The following is a 17,937-nucleotide window of genomic DNA, read 5'->3' as shown; positions in this document are numbered from 1 at the left end:
TTTAGTCACTTCTTTATTGGCTTCACGAGAGAGAGCGCGAGGTTGCCGCTCGACGCCCGCGTACGACAATTTCTCTCTCGATCTCACCGCGGTCGTGTCTGGGCTGATGCAAGACGATCAGAAGTGCTCAAACAGAAGAAGATTAGGATCTCAGAGGACCTGACGCAGAGGAAGAAGGAAGCACGGAACAAGCTGTGGCCTTTGGTGGAGAAAGCCCGAAAGGAGGGTCGCCGTGCTGGCTTCAGGGGGCCAAATGCTATCGTGGATGGAAGGAGGTTTTCTGCAGACGATGTCTGATTTTTGCCGTTTTGTCTGAACTTTTGTTAATCGAGACATTTATTGACATTAGCAAAATTCTGACAAATTTGTATGAGCATTAATATGTTAAGGTAAGCAAAGGAGGGAACATAACGGATAGCCTAAACCGTTATTAAGGGGTATGGATATGTTTCAAGTTTTGCAAGTTTTATTCTGTATTACATTTCATAACTTTGTTACGATTGTAGTTGTATAGTATTTTTATTTTATTTTTCTCTTTTTGTTACTGTTCATATGGCGGTTAAACTGTCTTGTTTTTCTCTTAATGTACGGGGGATTCGTGATTTATCTAAACGCAAGGCTTTATTTTTATTTTGTACGTCACAGAAAAGGGATGTTTATTTTTTTCAAGAAACACATTCTGGTTATGAAGATGAAACATTTTGGCGCAATCAGTGGGGAAGTAAGGTTTTATTTTGTCATGGTACTAATCACTCCGCTGGAGTTTTGATTTTATTTGACCATAATTTTAGTGGCTCGATTCTGCAGTCCTTTTCTTCTACCGAGGGTAGATGGATTATTGCTGTCATTCTTCTAGGGGATTTTTTCTTTATCTTGGTTAATGTTTATGGTTTTAATAATCATACACAAAATAACTTATTTTTTCAGGATCTGTCTTCTAAAATTCTTGATTTAAAGGGAAATATCCATCTGCTGCAGTAATAGTTGGGGGAGATTTTAATGAAGCTCCTGACCTATGTCTGGATAGATTTCCCCCAAAACGAGAGTCATGCAGATGTAAAACTATTATTAATGATTTTTGTAGTAACCTTTCTCTTTTGAATGCTTACAGGTTTATGCACGATAAAGATTGTTCATATACTTGGTTCAGTAAAGATCTTTCGAGAAAATCGCGTATAGATTACTGGCTTACATCAGACTTTATATCTTCTTTTATTAAGTCCAGTAGTATCTTTCCTGCTCCCCTCACAGATCATGCTTTTATTGATCTTATTTTGTCTGATTCTGGTACTGGTTGTCACAGAAACCCTGGATATTGGAAACTAAATTGTTCTCTACAGATTCCCTCTTATTGTTTGGGTATTAAGAGCATCATTGAAGAATTTAAAGCAAAACCTGATGTTTCAATATCTTCTAATTGGGAAATGTTTAAGTACGAGTGTAGAAAATTTTCTATTCGATTTAGTAAACAGTTAGCCAAGGCAAAATCTTTAAAGTATACCTCCATATTAAGTGAAATGAATCAAATTTTAGGCAAGCAACAGACTAGTGAAGATGATAAAGTAAAACTGCACAATCTTAAGGAAGATTTAAATAACTTTTATGTAGAAAAGGCTAAGGGTGCCTTTATTCGATCCAGAGTAAAGTGGCTAGAATTCTGAGAAAAAAATTCAGCATATTTTTTTAATTTAGAAAAGAAAAGAGGGGAATCTAAGAAAATATGTTCTCTAGATATTGAGGGCAATTTGGTCACAGATGAAGCTAGAGTTTCTAATTTTTATTCACAGCTTTATTCTTCCTCGTTTAATCCTCAGTTTGCTGATAGTTTTTTTGAGAGAGTTCAAGCATTCACACCTATTATAAGTGATGGAAATCGGTCGTCTTGTGAGATGGATTTGCCTATGGAAGAGTTGGATATGAGAATCCAGAAAGCCCCCCTCAATAAAAGCCCTGGTCCAGATGGACTCCCTTTTGAATTTTATAGGACCTTTTGGCAAGACATAAATAAGCTTGTTTTTGAAGTTTTTAAAGACTGTGTAAAGAAAGTTGAATTGACTGAATCCATGAAGCAGGGCTTGATCACTTTAATCCCAAAGCCTAACAAAGATTCCTCATATTTAGATAATTGGCGCCCAATTACTTTACTTAATTCGGATTATAAATTATTAGCTTCCCTTTATGCAAATAGACTGAAACCATGTTTAGAAGAAATTGTCTCAGTTTCCCAATCTGGCTTTATGAAAGGTAGGCATACAGCAAATAACATTCGGCTTGTTTTAGATATGTTAGATTATAATGAATTGATCAATGATGGTGCAATCATTTTATTTTTAGACTTTTATAAGGCCTTTGACACGGTCGAGCATGAGTTTATGTTTGAATCTTTGCGCAAATTTGGTTTTGGCTCTTCCATTATTAGAATAGTTCAGACTTTTTACAAAAATATTAACAGCAATGTGTCATTGGTGAATGGTGTTTCTCCCCGGTTTACAATTAGCAGGGGCATCAGACAAGGGTGTCCTTTTTCACCATTTTTATTTTTATTAGTCACAGATGTTCAAGGTATTGTTGTAGCTGAACACACTTTTTTAATTAGTCAACTGGCGGATTACACCTGTCTGTTTTTAAAAGATGAGAAACAGGTTCCTGTGATTTTGGAAGCTTTAAAAACCTTTTCTAGTGCTTCTGGTCTCACAGTTAATAGAAATAAAAGTGAAATTATACCTATTCACAGTCTTGAAAAACATCATATAGAAGGTATTGAGGTCAAAAGTTCTGTTAGATATTTAGGCATTTTAATAAGTAAATCACCCGAAGATAGAATTTTAAATAATTTTTCACAACGGACAAAAAAATTGAAGAATGTCTTCAATTGCTGGCTACAAAGAAATTTAACTATCTATGGTCGTGTCCTGATAGCTAAAGCTGAAGGCATTTCTAGGATTGTTTACCCAGCTTTGACCTTATACGTCAACCCGAAAACTTGCTCATCTATTGACTCTATACTGTTTAAATTCTTGTGGAAAAATATGTGAATGCTTTGGACTTCAGTACTCTCAATCAGGTTTTCAAGATCGGCTGGATTAAACGTTGCCTGAATGCTGATTCTAATTTGTTATGGTTTCACATACCTAAATTTATATTTTGAAAAATGTGGAGGGTTGATTTTTTTATTTTCTTGCGATTTTAAATGCAACAAACTTCCGCTCAATCTTGCTAATTTTCATAAGCAAGCCTTGGAGGCCTGCAAGCTTGCCTTTTGCCACAATTTTTCCCCTCATAGGAGTATTATATGGAACAATCAGAATGTGCTTTGTGGAAAAAAATCTATCTTTATTAAGGATTGGGTTGACAAAGGTGTTATTTTTATTTTGGATTTATTGAATAAGGATGGTAACTTTTATTCCTACAATTTATCAACCTTTTTGGAGTAAATTCATCACCTAAAGTTTATAACTGGGTTACTAATTCTATTTCACCTAAACTTTTGCATATGGTGAGGTCATTCTGTAGCTACAGAATATCCGTTTGTGAAAAGCCCCAATTGTCTATTGGAGGTTTGGAGCTTTCCAATGTCAAATGTAATAACTTTTGGATTAGAAAATGTCTTATTAGGAAGTCTAGTTGTCATCCCAAAGCTTTTTTTAAATGGAAATTGAATTATCCTTCTGTTTCTACAATTAATATATGGATTGGCATTAATAAGTTTAAAAGAGTGGAAAGAGCTTCACTTTAAAATTCTACATAATTACTATGCCTGTAACTCTCTCCTTTCTAAATTTAACTTCGACATATCTTCTCACTGCACATTCTGTAATTCTAATCTTGAAACAATACCACATCTGTTTTTTGAATGTGATTATGCAAAAGAGTTCTGGAAAAAAGTAGCCTGGCTTATATTTTCTGCTTATTACAAACTCTTTACATTTAAGGTTGTGAATGTGCTGTTTTTGATTTGGGACACCGGGTCAAAGGTGGATGGATGGATGACAGATTAAAATTGCTTACTTTATGTGGCGCGTTTCATCTTCATAAGTGTAAAGTAACTTTTTCAAAGCCCAATTTTAAGCTTTTTTGTGTTGATCTAAAATTATTTTATGACTCTCTTTGTTTATCAGCTAATAAGAAAGCTGCTAAAACTTCTTTGCTGCTTAAAGAAATTATTGTTTCATTATAAGTTACTTCCTGAATTTCTGAACTTTTATTATTTATTTGTTTATTCCCAGTGTTATTTATTTCTATTTACTTTTATTCATCTTTTGTATTTGTAATGTCTATGAATCTTTTGTGAATTTTTTTTTTTTCTTCGTAGACTATCCCTTATCTACTGCCTTGCTTTACTCGGAGTGTATTGTATTATTTTTTATTTTATATTTTGTGTTTGATTCTGTATCCCCTCTGCAATGTTAAAAAAAAAAAGTAAAAGAAATGGACACAGCGACCCCCATTGGAACTCAATTCGCTTGTTAAGTCTGACGTCACGTAGCAGTGCTTCCGTGTCCAAACCACTGGTCTATAAACTGGATTGCTCATGACGTCATTAACGTGAAGCCGCCGCGCCGCCATATTGGTAATCCCTAGTGTGGGAAAAAGTTCAGTTGAATTAATAGGAATTTGTATGATTTTAATGAGAAAACATCACCTAACAAGTCAGCGTTTATAAATATGAAGTATCTTTGTACATTATTACAATGCGAACACTAGGCATGAAAACTTTTTGATAAGTCCATGTGTCAGACACTTCACTATCTTGAGGTCAAAAGTTAGCTTATCTTGAGGCCACGAGTTAACTTATCTTGAGGCCACGAGTTAGCTTATCTTGAGGCCACGAGTTAGCTTATCTTGAGGCCACGAGTTAACTTATCTTGAGGCCACGAGTTAGCTTATCTTGAGGCCACGAGTTAGCTTATCTTGAGGCCACGAGTTAGCTTATCTTGAGGCCACGAGTTAACTTATCTTGAGGCCACGAGTTAGCTTATCTTGAGGCCACCAGTTAGCTTATCTTGAGGCCACGAGTTAGCTTATCTTGAGGCCACGAGTTAACTTATATTGAGGCCACGAGTTAGCTTATCTTGAGGCCACGAGTTAGCTTATCTTGAGGCCACGAGTTAGCTTATCTTGAGGCCGCGAGTTAGCTTATCTTGAGGCCGCGAGTTAGCTTATCTTGAGGCCACGAGTTAGCTTATCTTGAGGCCACGAGTTAGTATCTTGAGGCCACGAGTTAGCTTATCTTGAGGCCACGAGTTAACTTATCTTGAGGCCACGAGCTAGTATCTTGAGGCCACAACTTAGTATCTTGAGGCCACGAGTTAACTTATCTTGAGGCCACGAGTTAGTTATTTTAATTTTTTTTGACTAAGTGGTTCCAGAAGGGCTCCGTAGGATTCTGCTTCTCCACAAGTCTCTCATGAGCAGTCAAATCGGTCCCGCACTCCATCCATGGACTCCAGTGACTCACAGGACACAGTCATTATTGAAGAAACTTCCTCAAGTAAACGAATGAGGCTAGACGAAGAAGCTAAAAAGGTGGGTATCAATTTTTTTTTACTTTTATATTTTTGGGGAATAAAGACTGGTAAAACTTATAAATGTATTTTTAAAAATGAACATGAATTTGATATTTATTATTGATTTAAGTTGATCAATGAGAATCAATTTTGAAAACTAATTTATATGTATGTTTTTATTATAATCTTTAAGTTGGTGGAAACCATTCTTGTCCAGAAACCTGTTGAGGAGTGTATAATAACTGAGTACAACCGAACTAAGTCTTTGGGGGATGAAACAAGGAGGAAAATGGTTAACATCTTGGCAGCTCACATGACAGAAAAGAATGGGTAATCTTCATAATCATCACCTGGTGTATTAATGGTCTCTAGTTTTAAAATGTCTTGATGTTGTTTAAAGTCAGGCAAAGGACACAAATTTTATTTATTTTATTTTTTACTGCAGTACGTCACCAACAAGGCAGGTGAAAGAAAAATATGCCAGAGGAATTGTGGCTTTGTTCCCGTACCTCAGTGACCCCTTTTCCAAAAATGGCTACATTAGTGTCTGCTTTGAATTCTAATTCTGTGTTGAAATTTTTTCACACTTCGGGACAGGTGGTGTATTTTGCTGTTGAATTTATATACTTTTTATCTGTATTTTTCTCCTTCTAATGAACATTACTATGATGGCGAAAGCGGTACTGAGTACTTGGCATGGAGAATCAAAACTATACAGAGAGGCTTAGCTAAAGAACGATGTGCATCATTTGAAGGTACAGGTTGAAAATCTCCTACCTTTTTTTTTTTTTTTATAAATATATTTTTTTGTCATCTTTCATGGGAGTTCTGTTGCTACGAAGTTGCCTTTTTAAAGGTCCCCTTCTTCGTGATCCCATGTTTTAAACTTTAGTTAGTGTGTAATGTTGTTGTTAGAGTATAAATAATATCTGTAAAATTCTAAAGCTCAAAGTTCAATGCCAAGCGAGATATTTGATTTAACAGAATTCGCCTACAAAAAACGACACGTTTGGACTACATCCCTCTAGTTCCTGTAGTAATGACGTCACTAAAACAGTTTTTGACTAACCACCGCCCACATGAATTCACAAACAGGGGGCGTGGCCCTGTTGCGCTCTGACGGAGAAGGAAGAGCTGTTTGTGTTTGTCGCCATGTTGTTGAAACGCTGGTTTTTTTTCATCTCTGAGTTCAATCATCTTTGTTTGGGCTTCCCAGGAACGCTGTACTTTGAGATTAATGGTTACAATTTATGTTTAACTCGGTTCCCGAAAATTATAATGCACATGTAAAACTCTGTGCAGCTCATTTGGCTGAGGACGGCTTGCTGAGGACAACTTTCTCAATCTCAATCAGTTTAATGCTGGATTTGCACAAAGACTATTCTTGAAAGATGGAGCAGTTCCCTCTTTGTCTGGAGAAGGCATTGTTTATGGACCACAACCGGTAAGTGTATTTTATTATTTAAGTTGATGCGTTTAACAGTTTCTGTAACTTATTACACAAAGGGCAACGCTGTTTAGCTTTGTTAACTAGATGTTAGGGCTGTGCAAAAAAACGAATGCGATTTTCATGCACATCTCGTCAGTAAAAACGCTCCTGTGATTATAAGTACATCTCCAGCACGTGCGTTCTAGCCCAATCGCGTTACCAGGAGGGCAGCCTGCTCTCAGCTGCTGTCGAATCACAGCACAGGTACCGCTGGCCCAATCAGAACTCGTTACGTATTTCTGAAGGAGAGGCTTCATAGAACAAGGAAGTCATCAGCCCGTTTCTGTGACAGTGAAAACAGCAGTATACAGATAGGTGAATTGTGTGAAAAATACTGTGTTTTTTTACACGCGAAACATGAACACATGTTATATTGCACATTGTAAACACAATCAAAGCTTCAAAAAGCGTGTAAAACGGGACCTTTAAGATTAAACTTCGTTTATCATTCTTTAAGCAGTGTTGAAGCTTTTAAAATGATATATTGATGGTCTTTCCACGATTCAAAGACATTTAAGGCTTGGTAAAGTGTGTATAATCATAAGTTTTTATCAATTTAACATTACAACAAAATTTACTGATGTCTAAATATGTTTATTCAATGCATACATGGGTTTATATAATTATTTGTCTATTACTTAGAACAAAATATTTTGGGTCATCCTTTTCTGCCTCTTCTTAGATTGAGCAAGACTTTGTTCTGATGTTTGGAGAAGGAGTGTCAGGAAAGCTACTGGAGAACTGGACCACTGCATTCAAGAAAAAAGTGATTCAGCAGTGCAAAAAGCTTCCCAGCACCAGTGATTTGGAAGAACTTCTACTATAGCAGCTGAATCTCCTACTGGTGACTCAGAGGGTGCTAATTTTGGTATGATGTGTAAGATACATTTTTCACTTGAAATATTAATTTGAAGTAGTGTTGAACAAATTTTCCAAGGAACTTGAAGGTGAACGATTTAGTCCCCATACTTTTTTTTTTTTATGTTCTCAAAATTCCAGTTTGTTTTAGTGGTCAAATTCTTCTTACATAATGTGTGTTTAAACAGTTTGGGACAGTGAACTCGCTTCAATTATACTTCTGTTGTGAGTGAGACTGCTTAGGCAGAAGGACAAATTAGTTCTCAAACATTTGATCAGATTGCCAGTGTTGTAGAGGTAGCCACAACATCTGTATTGTTAATGTCAAATAAGAGCACTTTGGATATGTGTGCTTCGGCTGTTGCGCAACTAAAAGTTGCTGGGTTAAGTCAGTCTGCTGTAAGTGGTTTTGTTTCATCTATGGAGGAAATTGTTTTTGAGATTCACAGTCAGGCCAAGGATGCAGCTTTGCTCTGTCTGCCTCCACATGACATTGCTACTAAAAGGAAAATAGAAAATTCAATTGAACATTTGGAAAATCCATTCACTTTCTTGAATTCGGAAGCCAAACGAAAGAGACTCTTAACCTGTTAACTGTCACTCACGTTTTTGAAGATAGACATGAATGTGCATGATACAAACCTAAATTTTTATAATTCATGACTGAAAACATTTTGTAACATGATTTTGATGTACCATTTACATGGTAATGCAATGTCTGATTTTAAAATGGGTTTTGAAGGATGAATTTTGAGATTTTATGTTTTCAAGTGATATATAACTTCTGATGATTTCTAAAATGTGATAGAGAAAAAGGCAACGAGGAAGTCTTTTTTTTAAACAAAGGTCAAAGCTCCTTTTGTAATGTAGATTTCTGAGGGTGCACTCTTGTCATAAATTCATCTATTACTTTTCCTACATAATTTTCAACAACAAATATTGGTAAAATATATATTTGGGAGTCTTAGACCTTTCCAACGATATATAGTTTGTCAAGATTAGATTACATTTGATTGTAATATAGTATAGTCAACGTAGGCGTCCCGTATACGGGACGGGGTGACAATTAACAGGTTAACAGAGAAATGGGGAACTGTTGAACCAACGGAAATAGTGCTTGGCACAAGATTTGACAGCAGAAGAAACAAAACCACAGGAACATTTGATCAAGTTGTTGTAACAGATAAATTTGCTTATATTCCCATTTTAGAAACCCTAAAGGCCATTTTACAAAATCGGCATCTTACTGATTTGTTTAAACCCAGGCATGTTCCAAAGGAAGGCGTTTATTTTGACTTGAGTGATGCAGCACATTTCAAAAGTAATCCTTTATTTTACACAGACAAAGATGCCTTACAAATTCAGTTATTTTATGATGATTTTGAGACCGCTAACCCTTTTGGTTCCAAAAAAGGTATACACAAATTGGGTGCTATCTATTTTACATTAAGGCATTTTAACTCCTCATTAGATAATATTCATTTATGTGCCCTCTTTCATGCACAGAATATAAGACGTTATGGTTTTAATTCTATAATCGAGCCTTTATTAAATGATCTAAAAGTGCTTGAGATTGAGGGAGTTAAGAATCCAGTATGTGGAAGTTGTATTAGGGGTACAATTGTTCAAGTCACAGGGGATAACCTTGGCTTACACAGCTTATTAGGGTTTCTGGAGTCATTTGGGGCTCAATATTGCTGTCGTTTCTGTGTTCTTGAAAAAGATCGCTTTCAGTTTGTGTTTTCTGAAGATAACCCTGAGGTTGTACTAAGAACAACTGAGATGCATGCTCTGCACTGTAAAAGATTACAGGACGACTCTACACTACTTCATGTTTATGGCGTCAAACGGGTCTGTTTGTTAAATTCACTGAAGTATTTCAACACAGCCAACAATTTTGCTGTGGATATAATGCACGACATTCTCGAAGGTGTCGCTCAGCTAGAGGTAAAACTTGTTTTGCAGTACATTCAGCATAATTTTCTGAGTGCTGATGATCTTGCTGGTAGAATACATGCTTTTGATTATGGCTACAATCAGCAGAAGAACCGTCCTCCGTCAGTCAAATTGTTTGGTGGAAGCAACGATTTGGGTTTAAATGCCATACAATCTTGGTGCTTGTTGCGCAACATGCCTCTGTTATTTAGTGATTTAGTGCAGAGAGATGATAAACACTGGTGTCTTTTGCTTTTACTTCTGCAGATTGTTAACATTATATTCTCACCAGTCCTAACAGAAGGCATGACCATTTATCTTAAACATTTAATAATTGAACATCACCAGTTATTCAAAAAATTATTTCCCGAAAAAAATCTTTTACCAAAGCATCACATAATGATACATTACCCACAGTGTATAAGAAAAATTGGACCAATTCTGCACATGTGGTGCATGCGTTATGAAGCTAAACACAAATTTTTTAAAACTCAATTAAAAAGCTTCTAAAACATCACCAAAACATTGGCCAACAAGCACCAGAGTTGTATGGCAATGCACTGGGAGTCTTTTAGCCAGTACAGATTGACTCTTGGTCCAGGGAAGATGGTGGAACTCGGTGAACTTAAAGGTGGCATGGAGATGGCTTCCAAGCTAGGAGTGGATATATCATAACGTGTCTATTCTGTAAAGTGGATCAAACATCATGGCACAGAGTATCGCCCTGATTTTATTATCTGTACTGAAGTAGCATGTGAGATGCCAGTGTTTTATAAGATCAAGACTATTGCTGTGAAAGATGAAAATGTACTTTTATGTGGAGCATTGATGGAAACACTCTGTTTTGATGACCATTACCATGCATTTAGTCAGACTGCATCCAGACAGAGTTCTAAAGTCAGTGAATGTTAACGAGCTGTGTTATTTCAAACCATTTGATCTCCAAATGAAGTATGGTACAACAGATTCTGCACTGCATATAGTGCCCTATTGCCATTTTATGCAGATGTGATGTTTTTTTGTGAATGTATTTAAAGCCTGACCGTGTTTTAATAAATGTTTTAAACGGTACGTTGAAGTTGTTTTCTGTTCTGTTCTCTGGAGTTATTTGATCAGCATTTTAACCTATAGCAACACCAAATGGATTTTAAAAGTGTACTCACTGAGTGGGATTTGTTTTTCACTAAGAAAATTTAAATAAACTCTACAAAAGTCAAATAATAACACCAATTGGTGTTAATTTACCCTAAGTGTTAAATTGTGGTAACACTATCCAGAGTTAAATTAGTTTAGTGTTAAATTGTAACAACACTATTCAGTGTTGAGCAGTGTTAATTTTTAACTCCAAAAAGAGTTAATTTTACTCTGAAAATTGAACACTGTGACGAGAGTCATTTTATCACAAATTCTGAGTGGGACCAAATACACTCGGGTCCAGTGTTAAATTTAACTCTTAAAGAGTTAATTTAACACTGCAAAATTTACTGTGTAAGAGGGTCAGTGCCCTCCTTGGTTTCCGCCCCCAAATTGTCAAAAGTCATGTAGACTCGAGGGGAGCAGAAACCAGCTGAGTGAGCAGAAATCCACTGCGCGAGCAAAACAGCACTCCGCGAGCAGGATTCCACCGTACAAGCAGAGTAAACCTATGAGAGTATGCCAGGCGCTCGCTCGCAGCTACATGTACACCTCTCGGTTGTTGAATTTGTGCGCGAGTACTTTTATCGTGCCAGCTGAAGGTTCATTTTTGCACGTGTGAAATAACATAATGTGCTCGTGAGCATGTCTTACACGCTCATAACTTTTGACTAAATAATAACGCCATAACTGCATAGAGTACAACGGTCGGGTTCCCAAAGAATAAATTATTTAGTGATTATTAAGGGAGTTTTTAAATGTGATATTGATTTAATACAACAGTTCATTAAAGAATTTAATATAACGTGACTCATATTGTCTGACTACAACTCTATTGCCTCTATTTCGTCAGCTAAAATAGTTTCAAACAAAGTCTTAGCCGAGCCACTGCGCATCTCCGTTCAAACACAGCGGTGTTTCGTTTATACAGGTCCTTCTCAAAAAATTAGCATATTGTGATAAGTTCATTCTTTTCCATAATATAATGATAAAAATTTAACTTTCATATATTTTAGATTCATTGCACACCAACTGAAATATTTCAGGTCTTTTATTGTTTTAATACTGATGATTTTGGCATACAGCTCATGAAAACCCAAAATTCCTATCTCAAAAAATTAGCATATCATTAAAAGGTTCTCTAAATGAGCTATTAACCTAGTCATCTGAATCAACTAATTACCTCTAAACACCTGCAAAAGATTCCTGAGGCTTTTAAAAACTCCCAGCCTGGTTCATTACTCAAAACTGCAATCATGGGTAAGACTGCCGACCTGACTGCTGTCTAGAAGGCCATCATTGACACCCTCAAGCGAGAGGGTAAGACACAGAAAGAAATTTCTGAACTAATAGGCTGTTCCCAGAGTGCTGTATCAAGGCACCTCAGTGGGAAGTCTGTGGGAAGGAAGAAGTGTGGCAAAAAATGCTGCACAACGAGAAGAGGTAACCGGACCCTGAGGAAGATTGTGGAGAAGGACTGATTCCAGACCTTGGGGAACCTGCGGAAGCAGTGGACTGAGTCTGGAGTAGAAACATCCAGAGCCACCGTGCACAGGTGTGTGCAGGAAATGGGCTACAGAGAAGCAGCACTGGACTGTTGCTCAGTGGTCCAAGTACTTTTTCGGATGAAAGCAAATTTTGCATGTCATTCGGAAATCAAGGTGCCAGAGTCTGGAGGAAGACTGGGGAGAAGGAAATGCCAAAATGCCTGAAGTCCAGTGTCAAGTACCCACAGTCAGTGATGGTCTGGGGTGCCATGTCAGCTGCTGGTGTTGATCCACTGTGTTTTATCAAGGGCAGGGTCAATGCAGCTAGTTATCAGGAGATTTTGGAGCACTTCATGCTTCCATCTGCTGAAAAGCTTTATGGAGATGAAGATTTCGTTTTTCAGCACGACCTGGCACCTGCTCACAGTGCAAAAACCACTGGTAAATGGTTTACTGACCATGGTATTACTGTGCTCAATTGGCCTTCCAACTCTCCTGACCTGAACCCCATAGAGAATCTGTGGGATATTGTGAAGAGAAAGTTGAGAGACGCAAGACCCAGCACTGTGGATGAGCTTAAGGCCGCTATAGAAGCATCCTGGGCCTCCATAACACCTCAGCAGTGCCACAGGCTGATTGTCTCCATGCCACGCCGCATTGAAGCAGTCATTTCTGCAAAAGGATTCCCGACCAAGTATTGAGTGCATAACTGAACATAATTATTTGAAGGTTGACTTTTTTTGTATTAAAAAGACTTTTCTTTTATCGGATGAAATATGCTAATTTTTTTTTATAGGAATTTTGGGTTTTCATGAGCTGTATGCCAAAATCATCAGTATTAAAACAATAAAAGACCTGAAATATTTCAGTTGGTGTGCAATGTATCTAAAATATATGAAAGTTTAATTTTTATCATTACATTATGGAAAATAATGAACTTTTATCACAATATGCAAATTTTTTAGAAGGACCTATATATATATATATATATATATATACACATATACAGGTGCCGGTCATATAATTAGAATATCATCAAGTTGATTTGTTTCACCAATTCCATTCAAAAAGTGAAACTTGTATATTATATGCATTCATTCAACACAGACTGATATATTTCAAATGTTTATTTATTTTAATTTTGATGATTATAACTGACAACTAAGGAAAATCCCAGTATCTCAGAAAATTAGAATTTTACTTAAGACTAATACAAAGAAAGGATTTTTTGAAATCTTGGTCAACTAAAAAGTATGAACATGAAAAGTATGAGCATGTGCAGCACTCAATACTTTGTTGAGGCTCCTTTTGTCTGAATGACTGCAGCAATGCAGCGTGGCATGGAGTCGATCAGTCTGTGGCACTGCTCAGGTGTTATGAGAGCCCAGGTTGCTCTGATTGTGGCCTTCAGCTCTTCTGCATTCTGGGGTCTGACATATCGCATCTTCCTCTTCACAATACCCCATAGATTTTCTATAGATAAGTTAAGATCAGGCGAGTTTGCTGGTCAATTAAGAACAGGAATACTATTGTCCTTAAACCACTGTGTGCAGGTGCCAAGTCCTGTTGGAAAATTAAATCTGCATCTCCATAAAGTTGGTCAGCAGCAGGAAGCATGAAGTGCTCTAAAACTTCCTGGTATACAGCTGTGTTGACCTTGGACCTCAGAAAACACAGTGGACCAACACCAGCAGATGACATGACACCCCAAACCATCACTGACTGTGGAAACTTTACACTGGACCTCAAGCAACGTGGATTGTGTGCCTCTCCTCTCTTCCTCCAGACTCTGGGACCCTGATATCAAACGAAATGCTAAATTTACTTTAATCAGAGATCATAACTTTGAACCACTCAGCAGCAGTCCAGTCCTTTTAGAAGCGAGACACTTTTGACGCTGTCTGTTGTTCAAGAGTGGCTTGACACAAGGAATGCGAAGCTGAAACCCATGTCTTGCATACGTCTGTGTGTAGTGATTCTTGAAGCACTGACTCCAGCTGCAGTCCACTCTTTGTCAAGTCAGCAGTCTTCCCCATGATTGTGTATCCTACAGAACTAGACTGAGATACCATTTAAAGGCTTTCAGGTGTTTTGAGTTAATTAGCTGATTAGAGTGTGACACCAGGTGTCTTCAATATTGAACCTTTTCACAATATTCTAATTTTCTGAGATACTGAATTTGGGATTTTCCTTAGTTGTCAGTTATAATCATCAAAATTAAAAGAAATAAACATTTGAAATATATCAGTCTGTGTGTAATTGAATGAATATAATAAACAAGTTTCACTTTTTGAATGGAATTAGTGAAATAAATCAACTTTTTGATGATATTCTAATTATATGACCAGCACCTGGATAATTTCAAATCTGAATATATGCTTTTATCACCGTAAAACTGTGCTCTGATGTATGCAAGCATGGATGAATAATAATCATCCAAAATAATGCTAAACAGTGATTTATAACAAAAAAGCTGAGGTTTTGTTTCATGAATATGGAATCATCTGTTGATATGCATGTGTAATAAAGCGTAACAAAATCCAATATCATAATAAGAGACATTTGCTTTATTGTTGAACATAATTTCTACTGATTGAAGAGGAAATCAATATGCTGTCTACTCACACACACACACACAATCAATCAATCAATCACCTTTATTTATATAGTGCTTTAAACAAAATACATTGCGTCAAAGCACTGAACAACATTCATTTGGAAAACAGTGTCTCAATAATGCAAAATGATAGTTAAAGGCAGTTCATCATTGAATTCAGTGATGTCATCTCTGTTCAGTTTAAATAGTGTCTGTGCATTTATTTGCAATCAAGTCAATGATATCGCTGTAGATGAAGTGACCCCAACTAAGCAAGCCAGAGGCGACAGCGGCAAGGAACCGAAACTCCATCGGTGACAGAATGGAGAAAAAAACCTTGGGAGAAACCAGGCTCAGTTGGGGGGCCAGTTCTCCTCTGACCAGACGAAACCAGTAGTTCAATTCCAGGCTGCAGCAAAGTCAGATTGTGCAGAAGAATCATCTGTTTCCTGTGGTCTTGTCCTGGTGCTCCTCTGAGACAAGGTCTTTACAGGGGATCTGTATCTGGGGCTCTAGTTGTCCTGGTCTCCGCTGTCTTTCAGGGCAGTAGAGGTCCTTTCTAGGTGCTGATCCACCATCTGGTCTGGATACGTACTGGATCCGGGTGACTGCAGTGACCCTCTGATCTGGATACAGACTGGATCTGGTGGCCATGGTGACCTTGGAACATGAGAGAAACAGACAACACACACACACACACACACAACCTCCATGTGCTCTGATGGAAATCAGAGATGAAGAAGCTGTAATGTGTTGTAGCTGGAGCAGATTTACACAAATGCACTGATATATGACGCGTCCGTCTGCTGCTGCTACAGTCGTGTTGAGATGGAGCAATGCTTGCAGTGAATACAGTGAATAAAAACAGTTGTATACTAATATCCCATAAATCTCCTATAAAACAACTTCACTGAAGTCATAACACGAACAAAGGCGCCACAGCAAACACACTACTAAAGCACAATCCCTCTTCCCCTGATTAAATAAGACACAAAGTGTGAAGTAATAAACTCTTTGCACTTCTTTAAAACCTGTTAACCTGACCCCCCATTATGGGACTCACTGATGAAAGTGCTCTACCAAACTTATAATTGTAATAGTTTCCTACTTCAGTGTGTTACAAACATAATTGTGGTGTCTTTAGAAAGAAAACCCTTTGGGCTTCACTTTTTATCAACCAGATTTGATAATGCTCAAAAATATTAAAAGTTATAGACACTGGAGTGCCTTGAATTTTTTTTTACCACTCTTAAATATTTTTTTTATTTGATATAAAAATACATGAAATGAGTCCTGGAGCAATCTAGAGAAGTAATGGGTTGAAAGCCACATGTCTCATGAGTTTCTATTTCAAATCTGAATAAAATATAATAAAAAATGAGACTCCTGCAAATATTTTTATGAGACTATGTCTACACCCCCACCCCCCGAATATAAGAAAATATATTTCCCAATAGTATTGAAGGCTTCTACAAACTATTTAGTCAGTAAACATACCACTGCATAGTTTTTTTTAAATTATAATATATAGAATATAAAACACTAGACAGAAACTTAGACATCATATAAATGATTTATTTGAGCACTAGAAAAATACAGTAAGAATAATTTGAGTAAGAAAAATAAGAAAAATGTAAAAAAAATATTTACCTTTGTTTGCCAATATAGAACATCCTGAGATTGCTAGAGATGCATATTTCACAATGAATTCCGATGCAAATAAGTGCTGATGTGCTGATGGCCACTTATACAGATGGTAATAACAAAAATGTGCCAAAGTAAATAATCCACTCACTCTATTCATTTAGACGCGTTCACTTTGATAGCCGTCATCATTCAGTAATAGCGAGCTGATTTGGGCTCATTTGCACTAAAACAGATGGTAATCATGCAGATACATTCACATTCAACATAAAACACACTCTCACATATATAAAAACTGTTGAAAAATAAAAGAAAGAAAGGAAAAAGATGATCGCTGTAAGTTCCGCCTCCATCAGCTGACAGGTGCGTCAGAGTGCGTCACCAGCTCCCCGGAGAAAGCGCCAAATTCAAATAAACTATCTTCCGCCTATTTTTCATTCATTCTTTTTTTCAGTGTATCGCCTCGTTCTGTTTGTGACTCTGTAAACTGCAAAACCATGCCGTGTTTTTACTACCAAGACGCAGTTTACGACCATGAGTTATTCCATAACGGACGCAAACAATTCTGTCGCTGAAGAAATGAAACGTAAACAAAGGAATTATGATCCATATTACAAGGTTATTGCTTCGTTATATGTCGTTCAGTGGACCCTCACCTTCCTAACTGAACTGGGATTTACAGCTGTGGATGTGTTTATGACTCGTTATTACGACGGATCTTGTATGTACGTTCTGGTGCAGGCTAACAGGTTTTGTCGGTCATCTTGAGCGAGGGCATGGCCTCGTTGACGTTCTGGTTGAGCCGATGATACTTCACCCCTCGAGAGCAGAAAGTGTCCCACCAGCGGTGACTCTGAGCCAACTGCATCAGCTGAAACACAGAGAAGAGGACAGATCATTCACAGCAGACGTCTGCCTGTGTCAGAAACAACACTCATTAATCTGCCCTTCATCTCCTTCACTATACATACTGTGTGATCTTATATAAACATACAGCGCTGGCCAAAATGATGAGAACAGCAGTATTTCCAGCAGCTAAACATTGGTTCAAGTCAGTTATTGTTTACGGTTTACATTTCCAAACATTCATTGTGCCGTAAATTGTAATAATGTGAATAATTGTGAATAGTTATTTATTTTTATTTCCATGTCAGCATCTAAGGCTATTTTCAGTTGCAATAATACAACAGTTAAATTAACACAAAATAAAATCTTACTAAACTAATCCCTGAGTGAGAGTAATTGCTAAAAGTATTATCTTCACTATGGATAGAAAATATTATGGAT

General features: G+C 37.0%; 1 protein-coding gene and 1 long non-coding RNA gene across 3 annotated transcripts in view; one reads left to right on the top strand and one right to left on the bottom strand.

Moving 5' to 3' along the window:
• LOC113038196 (keratinocyte-associated transmembrane protein 2-like) overlaps window positions 1-17,937 on the bottom strand; it is a 71,395-nt gene that overhangs the window by 18,726 nt on the left and 34,732 nt on the right. The window contains exon 3 of one of the 2 annotated variants that reach the window (XM_026195454.1): window positions 16,887-17,521. The exons of the other annotated variant lie outside the window; for it this stretch is intronic. Within the exon in view, the coding sequence (XP_026051239.1) occupies window positions 17,393-17,521 (129 nt within the window). The 3' untranslated portion in view covers window positions 16,887-17,392. Of the gene's footprint in view, window positions 1-16,886; window positions 17,522-17,937 lie in introns of those variants that run through there. 2 annotated transcript variants of the gene reach the window in all.
• Window positions 5,257-8,003, top strand: LOC113038201 (uncharacterized). Its single transcript, XR_003274740.1, has 4 exons — window positions 5,257-5,837; window positions 5,953-6,262; window positions 6,810-6,951; window positions 7,679-8,003. It is a non-coding gene; the product is annotated as an uncharacterized LOC113038201 (long non-coding RNA).

This window comes from Carassius auratus, chromosome 21 (assembly GCF_003368295.1).
Source record: "Carassius auratus strain Wakin chromosome 21, ASM336829v1, whole genome shotgun sequence".
In the NCBI taxonomy this organism is placed as follows: Eukaryota; Metazoa; Chordata; class Actinopteri; order Cypriniformes; family Cyprinidae; genus Carassius; species Carassius auratus.
Note: the sequence above shows the minus strand (reverse complement) of the source record. Positions and strands in the feature narration are given on the sequence as shown.